The sequence below is a fragment of the Nicotiana tabacum genome, chromosome 2 (assembly GCF_000715075.1).
Source record: "Nicotiana tabacum cultivar K326 chromosome 2, ASM71507v2, whole genome shotgun sequence".
In the NCBI taxonomy this organism is placed as follows: Eukaryota; Viridiplantae; Streptophyta; class Magnoliopsida; order Solanales; family Solanaceae; genus Nicotiana; species Nicotiana tabacum.
This window is the reverse complement of record NC_134081.1, coordinates 2,590,799-2,608,868: the sequence shown is the minus strand read 5'-3', so window position 1 is coordinate 2,608,868 and position 18,070 is coordinate 2,590,799. Positions and strand designations below refer to the sequence as shown.

The window sequence follows — 18,070 nt, the reverse complement described above, 5'->3', positions numbered from 1 at the left end:
TATTTAAGTCTTTAGCATAATAAATAAATAAATAAAAAAGAAGACCAAAAAAAAAGAATTACATGGGCTGAGGCCCACCATATTAAGGCATTACGGGGAGTTAGGGATTGGGAGAAACAACTTCAAACTTAAAGAAGCAAAAGGGAGTAGTTACTGGAACAAAATTGGACGGCAATAAATTGACAAAGCAAAAGTGAGGAAAATATAAGCTTTTGGAAGTAAGATTTACAATCAAAAGGAAGGAGAATTGAACCTAGATAGCAACGTTCAGTGAAAGTATCCTTCGACGTAAAAAGGTCAATTTTCCCTTTCTTTGATTCTTTTTTTGTTATCCGGTGAATTTCTTTAATCTCAATTTATGTGTTTACGGGATTCCATTGGGCATTAGAAATCTAAATTCCAAAAACAAAAATAATATTATGGACAATAATTCTATTAAGTTTCAACTTATATACAGGGTAAATAAAATTGAATAGTACAATGAAAAAAAGATATGATTGCCTGTTATTTAGAAGATTTTGGACTAGTTCAAAAATTAACCGTAGCATGAGTAGACACAACCATGAAAGATTGTGTAACAACCTGACTTGTCATTTTAAGAATTAACATCTCATTCAATGACTTAAGGTCCCGGTCAACTTCATAATATGTATTATGACCCGCAGGTGTGATCGAGTTTGATTTTCGGAAGATTTAGAATTTAATTGAAAGAGAAATTCTCATTTTGAAGCTTAAATGGAAAGAGTTAACCAAAGAGTTGACTTTTGAGCAAACGGCATCGGAATAGAATTTTAATGATGTCAATAGCTTCGTATGGTGATTTTGGACTTAGGCGCGTGTTCGGATTTGAAAGTCCGTAGGACAATTCGACGCATTTTGGCGAAAGTTGGAAAATAGACGATTTTCGAAAAGTTTGATCGAAGCTTGAATTTTTAATAACGAGGTCGGAATAAGATTCTGGAAATTGGAATAGGTCTGTTATGTCACTTATGACTTGTGTGCAAAATTTGAGGTCAATCAGATTTGATTCGATAGGTTTCGGCATCGAATGTTGAAGTTGGAAATTTCATAAAAGATTAAAGTTTCAAGTGAGTTCGCACAAGACCTAACTTCAAACGAGCATACCTCTCTTGATATGAAGATTTATATAGTGTGTTACCTATCAAAAGAAAGGTCTATGCATCTAGTTTCCAACTCTTCATACTGTTCGTCATTTGGACATTCCTACAAGAAGCTTTGACTAAATTACCAAAGGCTGGAAAAATGGTCGACTGCAAAATGGTCGCAAAATGGTTATGTGATCGCAGAAGTAGTTATGCGACCGCAAAATGGTCGCAGTCCTATCCAGTGAAGCCCATTTCTGGGCATCGATTTTGCGGTGCATTTTGCGACCCGCATACCCATTATGCGGTCCATTATGCGACCACAGACCTGCTTTCGGAGGGTTAATTATTTTATGTTCATAACCCGACCCAATTTTGATAAATAGGCTTTGGGAATTATTTTGGGGTGTTTTTCTGACGGTTTTAGAGAGAGGTAAGAGCATTTTAGAGAGAGAATGAGCGAACCTAACATTCTAATCATCCAATTTTTAAGAATAAAGGAAGCTAATCACAAGATCTTCATCTAAGAGGTAAGATTCAACCCCTAGTCTTCAAATTTCGAGTTTGGGGTAAATGATTGGATATTGAGAGTATGATTTTTGGGTGTAAGAGTATTATGTATATATACTTGTACCAATAAATTTTGTGGGAAGATGGTTGAGATCACATAAGTAAAGATTGGGTTGTGAAATGAAGGAAATCTTATAGAAGAACCTTGTAACCAAATTTGCATACCTAGTGTTTGATAAAATGCTCAAATGAGCTGAAACCATGAAAATTGTTCCTAATTATGGTTCAATTTTGTTATGTTTCTAAATAGATTGAAGTTGCTAGGATTTCCGGAACCTCGTAGTAATGTAAGGAAGGCGCAAGAAAGATTGGAGCCGTCCGGAGGTCAATTCATGTGAGAAAGCTATTTTGGAATATCGGCTAACTTTAAAAAGGTAAGTATCTTGCCTAACCTCGAGTGGGGGAATTACCCCTTAGGCATTGAGTCTTACGTAGAAATTGTGTAATTGAAAACCATGTACGCGAGGTGACGAGTACGTACTTGGTTTATATGTGCAAATTATATCGGTTAAAATTCGTAGACGCCCTTAAGTATTAAGTTGGAAAATTGTTGTAACTTATTAAATCACTTAATATCATGCCTCGTTCCTTGTTTGCCGAGGTTGTTTTTATATGATAATTTGGTGTAATTGCCACTTGACTTTTATGTGAACTCTGTGTTTGTTTGAGTTGCCATTTTTATGAAAATTACTTTCATTATTGATTTTTACCTACAGATAATTTAAATGGATAATTTAGTTAATAAGATGAATAAATCTATTTATTTCCTGAAGTTGTGATTTAAAAGAGGTGTTGTTCCTTGACGAATTACTTTTCAGTTCATGTTGTTAAAAATTTTGGTATTGAATTATAAAGGCCGTGAATTATATTGAGGCAAAGTGCCAAATTGTGAAATATTATTCGGTTGAGTTGTTCACTCCCGAACATTTTGTTAATATGTTGTGCACATTATGATCGAGTCGTGGCTCCTTATTGTGGAAAAATAATGTGTTGTTGATTTCTATGGCAAGTTGTAACATTTGAGCACTTGATGTGCAATTTGTGATATGTTGTAAGATTTGAGCACTTGATGTGCAATTTGTGATATGTTGTAAGATTTGAGCACTTGATGTGCGATTTGTGAAATATTGTGATATTGATACGCATGCGGTGAGATAAGGGTGGCTTGAAACGCGTGGCTAGTAGGGGAACTACTAGAAGTCATGCGGTGATATAAGGTCAGGGTGTTGAAACGCATGCGGTGATATAAGGGTGGCTTGAAACGCGTGGCTAGTAGGGGAACTACTAGAAGTCATGCGGTGTAATAAGGGTGGCTAAAACGCGGGATGCTATTTCGGAAAAAATGATTTTTAAAGAATAATATGTGAAGGCTCCCGTAGTGATATAAGGAAAGATTTTGAATTTATTTATGATTTGGGACTACAAGGCGGTACCTCGGGAGTGCCCTTTTGTTGATATTTCTCTATGGTTGCACTTACCTTTGGTTATTTTATTTTTTCATAATTTATAAATTCTTGTGTTTTCTGTGATGTATTATTTGACTTAATATTAAGTGTTTTGTATTTTTTTGATGTATTATGTTGACCTTGACTTTTTCGTACGAGACTTTGAGGATTTGTATTTTTGGGTTGTACTTGTTTTTTATGATTGAGTTGTTTTAAATAAAAAAAAATTCTAGTATGTTTAATTTAATAAATTTTATATCCAAATCAATAGTTTATCTGATTCTTTATTTTAATGGAAATGTCATTTTTCCTCACTGAAACGATTTCTAAAATAAACTTATCTTTTTGTTGATTTCTTACTTGATTTAAAGATTTTAACCTTACTTTATTGAAAATAAATTGATCGTGCGGATCTTATATACATTGATATTTTGGTGCGTGAGTTATCCGTGTAGTTATGAAAATAATATGGGCATGAGGTACCGGGAAAAAATATGATGATTTTATTATCGACACGTGAGTTGTCCGTGTGATGATGATAGAAATATGGGTACGAGGTGCCGCGGAAAATATGAAAGTGGGCTGAGACCCGTAATTTTTATGATTGTAAAATAAGGTGTCATGTGCTAACTTTTACTTGAAAATATATTTATTTGAAAGAAGTATATTCGAAAGATAATTATTCAAAAGAAGTATATTCGAAAGATATTTATCTTAAAGAATAATATGTGAAGGATTTATACTTGAAGGACTTGACTTATTGATTGTACTTGTGTTCCTTATTCGCGTGAGCAATAATTATGACATTCTTGTTGCCTTGTTGTTATATCACTGGTTGAGTTTGTTGTTATCATTGCTAGTTGTTTTCCTGTACTATTGTAAACTGCTATATTGCACAGGTTATTTGACTAGTGAGTGTCTTGACTGTACCTCGTCTCTACTCCACTGAGGTTAGTCTTGATACTTATTGGGTACCGACCGTGGTGTACTCATACTACACTTCTGCACATTTTTGTGCAGATCCATGTATTGGAGGTATCGGACTCGGACAAAGTTAGAGTGTGATCGCAAGGATTCAAGGTAGAGATGCTTGGTCGTCGCAGTCCCTTGGAGTCTTTTCATTTTATTGTAATGTTAATTATTAATCAAACAGTATTGAGTATTCGATTCTTGAGATCATTTTATGTATTCAGTTAGAGTTCGTGACTCAGTACTACCAGTCTTGGGAGGTTGTTATATTCATATTTGTTCCGTTGTTGGTTTTGATTATCTATTTAATTCAGATTCTATAAATATAAAAAAGATGGCTTCGAAATGTAATGAAAATCGGGTTACCTAGTCTTAGAGACTAGGTGCCATCACGACGCCTGTGGTGGAATTTTGGGTCGTGACAGATTGAGAATTAAAGATATTACCCTGAGGGTTGGGAATTCTAAATTAGCTCTAAATTAGCTAGGAATTGAAAGTTCTGCAATATAAACTAAAAAGTTAGAAATAGTAGGGTGATATTGCCAGAAAATTCATTTGTAGCAATATGAAATTTTTCTAAAAAATCTACAAGCATTTTAACATTAGCTCAATCCGCATTTGTAAGGTGCTCATCATCATCACTTACATGAGCATTAAACGTTGAGTTTATGGGGTTTCTATATTCATATGCAACAACTAAACCTTCATACATGTAATTCCATCTACTTGGACAAGGTTTATGAACCTTTTTTTCTCTTAGTCCAAATTCATCGCATCTTTTAAAATATTCTCCAAGTCTACTTCTATGGTTTGAATAAAAAAGTCAGTTAAGAGCCATTTTAACCTTTTCAATTTCAATATTTAAAATTCTCATACCATCACCCACAATAAAATGGTAAATATGACAAATACATCTAACAAGAAAAATGTTACTAAATGTAGGACTTAGTGTAGTGATAGCAATGCTATAGCATTTGTGTTACTAGTAGCATTATCCATTGAAACTGACATTAATTTTATCATTAATGCAAAAATATTTACAAATATCCGTAACTGTGCTAGCAATAAACTGCTCTCTGTGACGCGAATTAATTATTCTATAAGCAATAATGCACTTTTGCATTATCCAATCCTCATAAAATCCAATGACTGGTAACAGTAAGATAATCACAATTGTTACCACTTTTACCAATATCAGTTGTAATAGCAATACAACAATTTATATGAGTAAATAAATAGTGCAGATATTATTCCTATTCATATTTATATTTATAAATATCGCTCTTTACGGTTGTGCGAGTAGGATTAAAAATATTTCTAATATAATGCACAAAGTTAGGGTCACAAGGAAAACTATAGGGTATGGACATAATAGTAACCATTTTTGCCAATTCTTCCCGATCTTTTTTGGATCATAATATAAAATACCACCGGTAACAATGTTGATTCCCGGTTGAAATTGATTTGAACCGGTACTAGGGTCAGCCTGACTAGGAGGTACACTTTTTCCCTTGGTCAAAGCTTTCAAACAAAGATATCTGACTCTATCTTGAGGGTGTTTCAATATTGTTAGTAAGTATAGTGTAGTTTTGTACCACATTGGAAGAGGAGTAATATCTCATTGTAGTGTATAGCTATAAATAGGGACCTCTTATATTGTATTTATCATCTCATATCAATAACATATTTTCTCCCGTACCTTCTCACATGGTATCACAACATTAGTGAGAAACTCGTCGCTGTGCATCATTCCAGTGACTTCCGGGAAGAATGTCCTCTTCGCCATGCAATTTTCCGACGACTTAGAAGGTTGTCCGTAAGCAAATCACTTTTTGTTGGTGTTGTGTAAAAACCAACACCACCACAAGACTCCTCAGGCTCTGGCGACCAAACCCCAGTCAACCCCACCGGAAAACACACGTCCACGCGCCCTCACGCACCTGGTAAAGAAAAAAAATTCCGGCGAAATCTGACCCACACGCCTGCGCGTGAGTACTATTCCAGCTAGATTTTGAAAAAGTTCCAGTTGAACAGTAGGATCGCTGGTAATTCCGATCCTACCCTCATTGGTTTTGTTTTATTCTGACCACTTTGAGTTTTTTCCGTCAGCTATAGTAGATTCCGGCGAGCTACAGTATTTCCAGCGTGAACAATGTTTCCGGCGCAGAAAAGTGTTCTGGTTTCCTGCTGTAAACAGTATTTTTCAAGCTATTTCTTCAGTTTTCTCGGCGGAGTTCCTTATTTTCACTATTTCAAGTTAACCCTACTACTACAAATTGTAGCGACATGGGAACCGATGCTTTGAATAGTCAGATGGTTTCTTTAGCAGATTATATTGAGTTCCTTCAGTACAAAACATGTAAGCAGACATCTTCTAAGATAGCTTCTGTTGTTCAAACAGGTAATAGAGTGACTTGTATCTCTCAATCTTCATCCTCTGAGTCTTGGGTCATTGATTCAGATGCATCAGATCATATTTCTGGTAACAAATCTCTTTTCACTACTATTTCATATTCTCAATCTTTTCCAAAAGTCACAATGGCCAATGAGTCTCAAACCATGGCAACTGCAATAGGTCAAGCAAGCTCACCTCCTTCCTTACCCTTAAATTCAACCTTTTATGTTCCCAATAGTTCTTTTAATCTCATAGCTGTTAGTCGCTTAGCCAAATCATTTTAATGCATTGTTTTATTTCTTGATGACCATATTTTTATACATGAACGCAGTACGGGGCGGATCATTGGTACCGGGCGTGAATCAAACAGACTTTATTACCTTATCCTTACTAAATCACATGGACTCACATCTTGTGTTCCTTCTACAACTTGTCCTATTACTGATTCACCAGATTTATTAAATAAACAGTTAGGACATCCCAGTTTGTCAAAACTTCAGAAAATGGTATCTGATTTATCTCACTTGTCAGCTCTAGAGTGTGAGTCATGTCAGCTCGGTAAGCATCCTTGCTCTCATTTCCCTCGGCGTCTTGATAATCGAGCAGTCACCTTTTACTTTAGTCCATTCAGATGTTTTGGGTCCTAGTTGGGTCAGTTCCACCTTGGGATTCTGCTACTTTGTCAGTTTTATTGATGATTATTCCAGGTGCACTTGGATATTTTTGATAAAAAATCGATCTGAGCTGTTATCTATTTTCCAGACCTTCCACGCTGAAATTCAAAATCAATTTGGGGTTTCTATTCGCACATTTTGTAGTGATAATGCCCGAGAATATTTGTCTTCCTCATTTCAGCAGTTTATGAAATCTCATGGAATTATTCATCAAACATCTTGTCTGTACACATCTCAACAAAATGGGGTAGCTGAAAGAAAGAATAGACAGCTTATTGAAACTGCTCGTACCCTACTCATACAATCTCATGCTCCGTTGCATTTTTTTTAGGGGGGGATGCAGTTCTTACACCTTGCTATCTTATTAATCGTATTCTATCTTCAGCTATCCAGAGCCAAGTTCCATTCTCTGTCATGTTACCCCACTTACCTTTGTTCTCTCGTCCACCCCTTATCTTTGGAAGCACTTGTTTTGTCCATAACCTTACTCCAGAAACAGATAAGTTAGCTCCTCGTGCTCTTAAGTGCGTATTTCTGGATTTCTCGAGAACACAAAAGGGGTATCGATACTACTCTCCTGACCTACAGCGGTACCTTATGTCCGCTGATGCTACCTTCTTTGAAACCCAATCATACTTCACATGTTCAGGTCATCACTTAGATATATTTGTGGTACTACCAGTTTCATCTTTTGGAGATTCAGCCACTCTAGCTCCACCACCTACAACTCCAGTTGTAGCTCCACCACCTATAGCTCCAGTTCCACCACCTACAGCTCTAGTTGTAGCTCCACCACCTATATCTCCAGTTCCACCACCTACAGCTCTAGTTGTAGCTCCACCACATATAGCTCCAGTTCCTCCACATAATCCAGTTTAACCTTCTGCAGCTCCACCACTCTTGACTTATCATCGTCGTCCACATCCAGCATCAGGCCCAGATGATTCACGCCCCACATCAGATTCTGCACCTACTGCAGACTTGTCTCCTCTTAGTCAACCAATTGCAGTCTGCAAAGGTGTACGGTCCATACTTAATCCTAATCCCCACTATGTCATTTAAGTTATCATCGTCTGTCGTCACCTCATTATGCTTTTATATCTTCTTTGTCCACTGTTTCTATCCCTAAGTCTACAGGTGAGGCACTATCTCATCCAGGATGGCAACATGCTATGATTGACGAGATGTCTGCTTTACATGCGAGTGGCACTTGGAAGCTTGTTCCTCTTCCTGCAGGTAAGTCTACTGTTGGTTGTCGTTGGGTTTATCCAGTCAAAGTCGGCCTAGATGGCCAGGTTGATCGACTTAAGGCTCGTCTTGTTACAAAAGGATATACTCAGATTTCTGGGCTTGATTATAGTGATACTTTCTCTCTCGTGGCTAAAGTAGCATCTATTCGTCTCTTTTTGTCCATGGTTGTTGTACGCTATTGGCCTCTTTATCAATTAGACATTAAGAATGCTTTTCTCTACGGTGATCTTGAGGAAGAAGTTTATATGGAGCAACCACCTGGTTTTGTTGCTCAGGGGGAGTTTAATGGTTGTGTGTGCAGATTGCCCAGGTCACTATATGGTTTGAAACAATCCCCTCGAGCTTGGTTTGGTAAGTTAAGCATAATTATTTAGGAGTTCGGCATGACTCGTAGTGAGGTTGATCACTTTGTGTTTTATCGGCATTCTGCTCCTAATCTGTGTATTTATCTAGTGGTTTATGTTGATGATATTGTTATTACTGGCAATGATCAGGATGGTATTACTAATCTGAAGCAACATCTCTTTCAGCACTTTCAGACTAAGGATCTAGGAAGATTGAAATATTTTCTAGGTATTGAGGTCGCTCAGTCTAGCTCAGGTATTGTTATTTCACAGCGGAAGTATGCCTTAGACATTCTTGAGGAGACTGGAATGATGGGTTACAGACTTATTGACTCTCCTATGGATCTGAATGCTAAGCTTCTGCCTGGACATGGGAGGCTCTTAGAGACCCTACGAGATATAAGAGGTTGGTTGGCAAATTGAATTACCTCACAGTGACTAAACCTGACATTTCTTTTCCGGTGAGTGTTGTAAGTCAGTTTATGGATTCTCCCTGTGATAGTCACTGGGATGCAGTTGTTCACATTCTTCGGTATAAAAAGTCAATTCCAGGTAAAGGATTACTATTCGAGGATCGAGGCCACGAGCAGATTGTTGGGTACACAAATGTTGATTGGGCAGGATCACCTTTTGATAGACGTTCTACGTCTGAATATTGTGTTCTAGTAGGAGGTAACTTGGTCTCGTGGAAGAGCAAGAAACAGAATGTATTTGCTCGATCTAGCGCCAAAGCTGAATATCGAGCCATGGCTATGGCGACATGTGAGTTAGTTTGGGTCAAGCAGTTGCTCAATGAGTTAAAGTTCGGAAAAATCAGCAAGATGGAACTAGTGTGTGATAACCAAGTTGCTCTTCATATTGCGTCAAATCCGGTGTTCCATGAGAGGACTAAACACATTGAGATCGACTGTCACTTTATCAGAGAAAAAAAATACTTTCAGGAGATATTGTTACAAAGTTTGTAAAGTCGAATGATCAACTACCAGATATTTTCACTAAGTCTCTTACTGGTTCTCGTATTAGCTATATGTGTAGCAAGCTTAGTACATATGATGTTTATGCACCGGCTTGAGGGGGAGTGTTAGTATGTATAGTGTAGTCTTGTCCCACATTGGAAGATGAGTAATATCTCCTTGTAGTGTATAACTATAAATAGGGACCTCTTGTATTGTATTTATCATCTAATATCAATAACATATTTTCTCCCGTACCTTCTCACATGGTATCAGAGCATTAGTGAGCCTCCCCCCACCCCCGTGCGACTGAAAATATTTAAATTTTAACTGCGTGCCATAAATTTTACACTTAGCCTTATTTTCTGGAATTAGTTGAGTAAAAAATGGCCAAACATGAGATGTTTCCGTCTGTTTGGTAGGTTATCTAGAAAAAGTAGGGGCAGTAACAAGAGTATCAGATGGGGCATTATTTGGATTAGCAGGGTTATCACTAGTGGGTGTATCGTCATCCGGTTGAGTTTCATCAAAATCTATTTCCTCCTTATCATTTTCATCAATAATTGGATTAGAATAAAGAGCATTCATTAATTCATGGTCTAATTGTTCACCAGCTCCAACATTATGACAAAATTGACTCTTAGTAAATTGTAATAAACTATTATCGCTATCAAGAATAGCATGTGTAGGACGGATATGGGATTTGGTTCGGGGAGCCGGGGGCAGTGGAGGAGGAACAAATTGACCACTAGATTCATCACTCTTGGATTTTTCCTTATTTTTATCAAATAATAGAAAATAAATAAAACAAACAAAATTATAATATTAAAACTTAAGAGTTGGAACGAGTTTACCAAATTGACGAACAACTTGTTGAAAATTGATTATCGTTGAAGACTGATTCACCAACTTCACAATTTTTTCACAAATTGTAACAATAAAGTAAGCAATAGTAGCAATTATAGAAGAAAATTAGAGAGAGATTGATGATTTTGTACAAAAAATGAAAGAATGAGGGGGTATTTATAGTTAAAAATAGGAAAAAAGTATAATTATAAAAAGTTTAGTGTTAAAACAAAGTTGGGGGATTAAATGGCTATTTTGTAAATAGCCAACGTCTATTTTGGCAGACCCAACGACCATATTTTACATGCCCAAATGGGCAGAATTGTTTTGTTTTAAATTTTTGACTGTCGGGACCATTTGGTCGGCCAGGGACCGGTCCAGTCCCAAACGTTCCCGGTCCTAGCGGTCCCACAGTAGAGAACCTGCCCAGAAGCCCATTTGGCCCGCGGTCCCGGGCCGGTCCACTTGTCACCCTTAGCTGAAAGAGAGAGCGAGAAGGGAGACAGAGACACTATAAACTTTGGAAGGGGTGTCTCCTTGAAAGATTTTGCAGCCAGCACTCAAAAAGCCTTAGAAGTGAATAGACCTATATAACTAAAAAGAATTCTTGAGCATTCTTTGACACAAGTATTTTAACTAAAAGGTAGAAAATAGTAGTATCGACAGCCAATGGATAAAATACCCAAATATCAATCAGAGCACTGTAGAAAATGAACATAACTTCACTCTAGGCCCATGAGGATTGCAGGAGAACCGTCTGCATTATTTGGCAAAAAAATCTCCCAGATACCAAATTCGTTCTGCTTATGGATCATGAATTAGTTTTGTGCAACATTCCACCACTGCATAGAGCTTAACATTGTAACATGCAAAGTAAATAGATGATCCTTCTACATATCCTTCATTGTTAACATATTAATTACAGAAGATAACCGTAACACTGAAACTCTCTGTAACACCTACCTGCTCCCACCACCACCACCCCACCCCTGCCCCAAGGGGCAAAAAGGAGAGAAGAGAAGAGAAGAGAAAGACAATGCGAGCTAGTGAAGATGCGACTCATCTACTATAACAGTGCAAGATTGTATAACAATTGTGGAATATGATCCATAAAATTTCACGAAGTAGTTGGACAATGCCTGAAAAATCTTTAGGAAAATTGGAAAATAAATTGAAAGAAGGAATAAAGACAATGCTTGGACAGAAATTCCTCAAGCGATGGTTCTGTCAATTCGGAAAGAAGAGAATAGAAGACCTCTTGAGCAAGTGAAATTTTTTCCTTTTTTTGACAAGTACAAGTGGGACTTTCTTTTGTTCCAAACAGAACGTATGATGTTCGCTTAGAGTACTTCAGGAGTACTCAAAAGATGCAACTTGTATAGGTGATAGGATGTCTTCTGCAGAGATCAATAATTTTTGTATAGCTCCTCTTTGACCTGTACACTTGTCTAATATCCGGTTGATCCCTTTTGTACAATGAACTGAAAAGGAAGGAATTTTGTTGCATGCTCGTAGAAGTAAAGCAGAGTTCTGAAAGACTCAGGAAAGTTCTAAAGAACAACACCAGATCTTGAATATTTTATTTTATCAGATCAATGGAACATCTGACAGAATAATTAGACTTCTTTTCTTTTTTTGATAAGTAACCAGATCAGTTAGACATAGAAAGCACTATTCTCACCGAATACCAATTTAAAGTGTGTCGTCATTTTCAGCCCTACTATCAAGGAACTAACGAAATATGAGCCTTACTAGAAACAAGTCAAGAAACTGTCACTTTGAAATCTTACGAAATCCATATTTTCTTGCAAAGACTCCCTTGTAACATGCAAATTTGAAAAGGGGATCACGTGCCAAAATAACTCGATCAACAAAGGGGTAATAGAAAAGGTAAACAGAAATAAGAATACGAGACATTTGCTAGAAACTTTGAAATGAGTAGCAAAGACAATCGAATGTAAAGAACACAAGGCTCTCAAACAAAAATGGCAACAGAACCACTTGGATATGTACTGTAAGGGATATACCCGAGTCATGACGTCAGCATTTGGGTTCCAATTGTTGAAATCTCCAATGAGGGCAGCCCACTGCAAGGGAAAGCATAGGATATACATGCAATTTAGACTTTCACAAAACCGATATTATCATATCATAAACAAAATGCAGAAGTTGGTATAACAACTGATGGGCATATAAGGAGATCACCAATGACTTTCCACGTTATTTCACATTATTGATCTCTCATTTCACCGTATACTGCACTTGAACGTTATCTTTTTAGTAATCAGTTTACACAAAACATCAGAATTTGCAGCTTTGGCAGAAAAATGTTCTGCCATACATCCAGCAATTATGTGTTGCCAAAGGGATTATCCTTTCTTTTAGAAGGCTCCTCAATCTAAAATCAGCGTACTGAACTCATCGGACAATCTAAAATTAGCGTATTGAACTCATCGGGCTTGGTTAAACTCAAGAAACAACATTTTATTCTGATAAAAGCACCCCCTAACCAAAAGAGAAATACTTGATTTGCTGATATAGGTACTTGTACTGGCATAACACAAACCAGGTCAAAATATCATGATTGTGTTCCTCCAAGACAAATTTGTACTTATTTGGCTGATCTTGAGTCAGTGTAGTTCTTGGAATCCTGGGAGCTAATTCTTACATGCCAAAATATATCTTTTACTTGCTAGTGGCAGAAGAAAGATGATTCACTAATTATTTTTGGATACAGAAGTTTGCAACCTGGAGTATTTTAAAATAGTTTCTCAGTCCTTGACCTTTATTTTGAAAAGATGACTTAATATATATCCATTCTCACTCCATCCTCAAAGTGACCATCACATTGGACCAGAATAAGTCTTACAAACTAAGTCAATGGCTCACCAAGTCGATGCCTAGATCAAGCTTGCAGAGCTAGTGAGTAATGCTATCGAGTAGCAAAGCCTAACTTTAATAAGTTAAGCCAAAGGAATCTTATCCTCGTTTTTAGGTCAGAAGTCCATCCAGGGTGAAGACCATAATCTGTGCAAATGACAGAAACTGTGGAGCAATTACAATATTCTAAACAATCAGAAAAGAAACATATTTAGGTCAGAAGTCCTTAAACAGCTTTCTTGAGAATTAAAACATAAATCTCCTCCTTTCTACTTTCTCTTAGTTTCTCTCACCTTTTACTTTAAAAAGAAGTGGTTATCAATTTTGTGGTCCTTTTTATCATAGAGAATCTAAACAAAACAAGAAAGAAAACACTGACCTTGGCACCGGGAGCCCACTCCCGATAAGTGATACCTGTAGCACTAGCAACAAAGTTCACAGGCAATCAGTGACTGATACTTCAGCCCCTCTCAGTAGAGCAAACTTACAAAAGGGAAAGAAGGAGTACCTACAGTAAGGTCAGGCTTATAGATCTGATATAACATACATATACTCCAAGGAAAAGAAAAACAGAAAGTAAAATGATCTACAATAAAGGGATGAAGTACATAGATTCTCTTCAAAACAATTAGGTGTAACACGAGCTCCAGACGGTTCCTTTTCGTAAACATTAGCTTTGGAAGGTCACTTTTCGGGAATCACTCCTGCTGTCTGAGATAAATACTTCAAATTCCAATATATACCATGCCTAGATTGCTAGAAACTAGATGATAGCTATTTTTAGTAAAGGGCTGAGCATGTCAAGAATTAACCGCTGCTATATACATGTCTCCAAATACAAAATGTAATCTGTTTCTCTTTCTTTTATCTGCAGATATTACAACCTATATCACCTTTTCACTCCTCTATAGGTTTGAGTGTGGGCCAAAGAAGTGCCAAGTTGGCATCAACGAATAACATTATGGCATGAAATTGACAAAGTTTTGCACAAGGCCGGTCTCGAATACCTTCAGAAAGAAAATTAAATAAGATAGAAAGCAGTTATTACCTACGAGTGAAACCCTTTTTTTCGTAACCACGAGAAAAAGCTTCCAAACCACCCTCATACTTGTCAATTGCCTCCCTCATTTTCTTGTACTCTGAAAATCTAAAAGTGGACAGCATAGAAAAAAAATCTTTAGGCCAGACCGCCACATTTTCTATGGTTATCTAGCAACTAGCAATGAGATTACAAGTAGAACATTCCCGCCCAAGAGCTTTAATGATCAAAAAAGCAATGAGATCTCATCCTATGTAGTTACAGAGAGGATGTAAGCAAGATGTTTTTCCATCGATAAAATTCTCTCCAATTGCGTTAAACAAGTCGAACATTCCCGCCCAAGCTTCTCCAGAGCTGTGTTTGTAGGCAAGCTCCGGTGGCATTCCCTATTGTCTTCTGGAAGTCGCTCCTCCATAAGCAAACCTCCTCAGAAGTTGTGTCTTGGCACTTTAAAACCGTACTCTCCATTTTACTTGAGCTTCCCATGAATGGTGCTCTATATTCAATATACTCTAATATCTGCTACATGATGCCTTAGTCCCCACTTTATAGTAAAATGCCTTTCTCCTGTTACCAAATGGTAATTTCCGCGACAAAACTAGTTTCACATCCTCCTCTGATGATGCAGCGCAGCTACGCACGCCTTGCACTAGTATTTATCGAATAGTGCTCACTTGTCCAAAAGACATCTATACTGGTGGAACAAGTATAACATGTCTAATTACCTTCTATCAATTTTAGGACATTTACTGTGGATAACGTTCATGTATGGAATGTGAACAATGCCTCTACATATAAAACTCGTATGTATGAATAGTATTATGCGGATAATTTGTATTATTCCTGTGAATGGTGCCCATGCTTACACGGAACCAAACTATTCCCTAGTCCTAGTACCACTTGTAGGGACATGCAATATACCGATAGTGATAATTCAACCGAGCGTTTGATACCATTTGTTGAGACCAAAGACACCCACAGTAAATAAAGGGAAATGATGATAGACATTGAAACTTTCAATTCTCAGATAAGAAAAAAATCATGACTAAAGAGAAAAAATAATATCAGTATCATAGAGAATAACATACACTTACTACTCTAGTATCATAGAGAATAATATACACTTAAAAGAAATACCCTCTTTAGAGACACTCTCAACATAATACTGTCAAAGTAACCACATTCCTCACATACTGTTGTGATATTGACTTTTAAACCTTCAGTTGGATTGACGAAGGAAACAGTCTCTCTTTTTGTGTCTTTATCTTGTTCAAAGTTTGCTCCCTCAATTGATACTTGCGTAGACAAAATAGATCACCTATTGGGAGGGAGATTTTGGACTCAAAAAATATTTTTCCATAACTTGAGATAAGCATGTGTCTGTAGCAATTATTTAAACAAGACTGCTCAAGAAGCCTTAGTCATTCCAATATTATGGAAAGAATCTCTCTACCAAAATCCCAGACAATGGACTTTAAGTGTGGTAGGTTGAGCTGCTATGCATCATTTTTTTAATCCTCAAAAGTAATATTATTAATCATGGATTTATAGGCACTATTTGCTTATACGATGCCTAACACCTCAAATTTGCAGGTAATAGGAGTAGATAACTTTCTACTATTATTTATTGGGAGAACCTAAGGGCACCAAAGCATACTCATGCCTCCCTCTGAACTAAGAGTGCACACAAATTTATTTTCACGAGTTAGCAATGATGCATCAACTATAGCTAGAAGCCACGCATCTGACATCTAGAATACGGAAATATAGAGAAGACTACTTTTTAACGACACTGTTCTCATGGGAACAAAATGCAATAACACTTTCATTCAAGCAGACTCAGAAAGATATCTATTTAGAAGTATTTTCTGCAAGAAAATTTGTCACCTCCACCTCCCACCCCCCCTCCCCCCCAAAAAAAGAACTCTCTTTTCATGCGGTTGGAGATTAATGTAACATACCAGGGCATTTTCTGGAACTGTATCAGCAACCTCCAATTGTTCAGTTGAGGATATTTTTCAGCAAAAATCTTTCCTACATACATATATCAGATTAGTGTTATATCTCCACTAGGCTACGATAGTGTCAATTAATCATGGTTGAAGAGAGCAAATATTTATGTGATTAGAAGTGATGTTGCAGAAGCAATCAAAACGTTCCTTTCCCCAAGCACAATTTTACCAAACTATTTCAACTACATGTATAGTCTCGGAATCAACAGTCCCATCTAGCTTAAAGTAATGTTAATAGGATCTCATTCTTCCGTGTGACAGTATTTTCATGGTAAACCAAGAAACTTCTATACAAATAGTAGAACAGCAATGACATCACTTAGTAGCTTAGAAGCCCCACCTTCCAGACAAAACCTTAACTTTCACTATTCAATCAACAAATCAACTAAAAAAACAAAATTCAAAAATATCTAATCACACAAAAGAGGGGAAAAAAGTATAACCACTGATCATTCATACAACTTGCTTTTTGGAGGAATAAAGAAACCTCCAGAAAAGCACCATACAGAACGTCCTTTTAAACCCAGAACCCACACTTCAAAAGAGTTAGTATTACCTTTAGAAATGTAAAATCAAAATTTTTGCATTAATATTCATTGATTTGTTTTCTTAGAGAAAATACTTAACAGACTTCAGAAACACCCAATTAGACTACCAAACATTTTCACCAACAATATTGTCTAGAAAGGTACAACAGACTGACATCACTTGTTAATACAAAAAAAAAAAGCCCCATTTCTCCAGATAAAAACCTTAACTTTCAGCAATCACCATTCAATCAACAAATCATGTAAGGGAAAAAACAGAAACTGATCAGTCAATTGAAGAATATAAGGCCCTTTTACACCCAAGACTAAGTCAATTATAACTGACCAATTCTTCAAAAAGTTACCACTGTTTCAGTAATGTCAACCATGAAAATTCATAATTTTACTTTTTGAGAAAATATACTTAAAATGCTATAATAAGTACTACTAACTTTAGAAAATACCGAATTACAACAAACCAAAGAAAACACACACACACACACACACATAGAGAGAGAGAGAGAGGAGGGGACAGGGTAGTACGTGAAACAGAGTGCTTTTTCAAGAAGACGGAAACGCTAGGATTCCTCCGATCAGCATTGGAAGTGAAAGCAGGGGATTTGTGAAGCGATGGAACAGTAGGAAAACGAACACCAGAGAGTGTGTACACCATTGTTTTCCTTAGGGTTTTACGAATCTTAGTTCATGAGGTTCAAGTCCTACACTAAAACTACAGATCTGATAACTAACTGTCAAAAGGTGCTGAGTTCAAGGCGCCAAGAGAAGCGTGATTACAGAGAGAGAAAGAGCAACTGACTTTGAGTGGCGGAGGTTTTATATTTATATATTTAGTGAAACCACCTTAGTGTGAACAATGAAAACAGACTAGTTGAGCCTTCTTATGCAGCAGATAAGCCACACCCTCCCCTTCTTCCCACTAGTCTCCCCAAGAGAGGCGATCCCCAACCCCTCTTTCTCTCCATGGACACCAGGGAGGACAATGACCCTATTACCAATGATAGGGTCAGAAAATGTCCACGAGCACCTAGAGGCAACCAACAC

General features: G+C 37.0%; 1 protein-coding gene across 1 annotated transcript in view; it reads right to left on the bottom strand.

Moving 5' to 3' along the window:
- LOC142173847 (1,4-alpha-glucan-branching enzyme 1, chloroplastic/amyloplastic-like) overlaps positions 1-17,685 on the bottom strand; it is a 97,963-nt gene extending 80,278 nt beyond the window's left edge. Inside the window, exon 1 of the mRNA XM_075239712.1 lies at positions 17,552-17,685. Coding sequence (XP_075095813.1) covers positions 17,552-17,681 — 130 coding nt within the window. The 5' untranslated portion in view covers positions 17,682-17,685. The remainder of the gene's footprint in view (positions 1-17,551) is intronic.
- Positions 17,686-18,070: the final 385 nt, after the last annotated feature.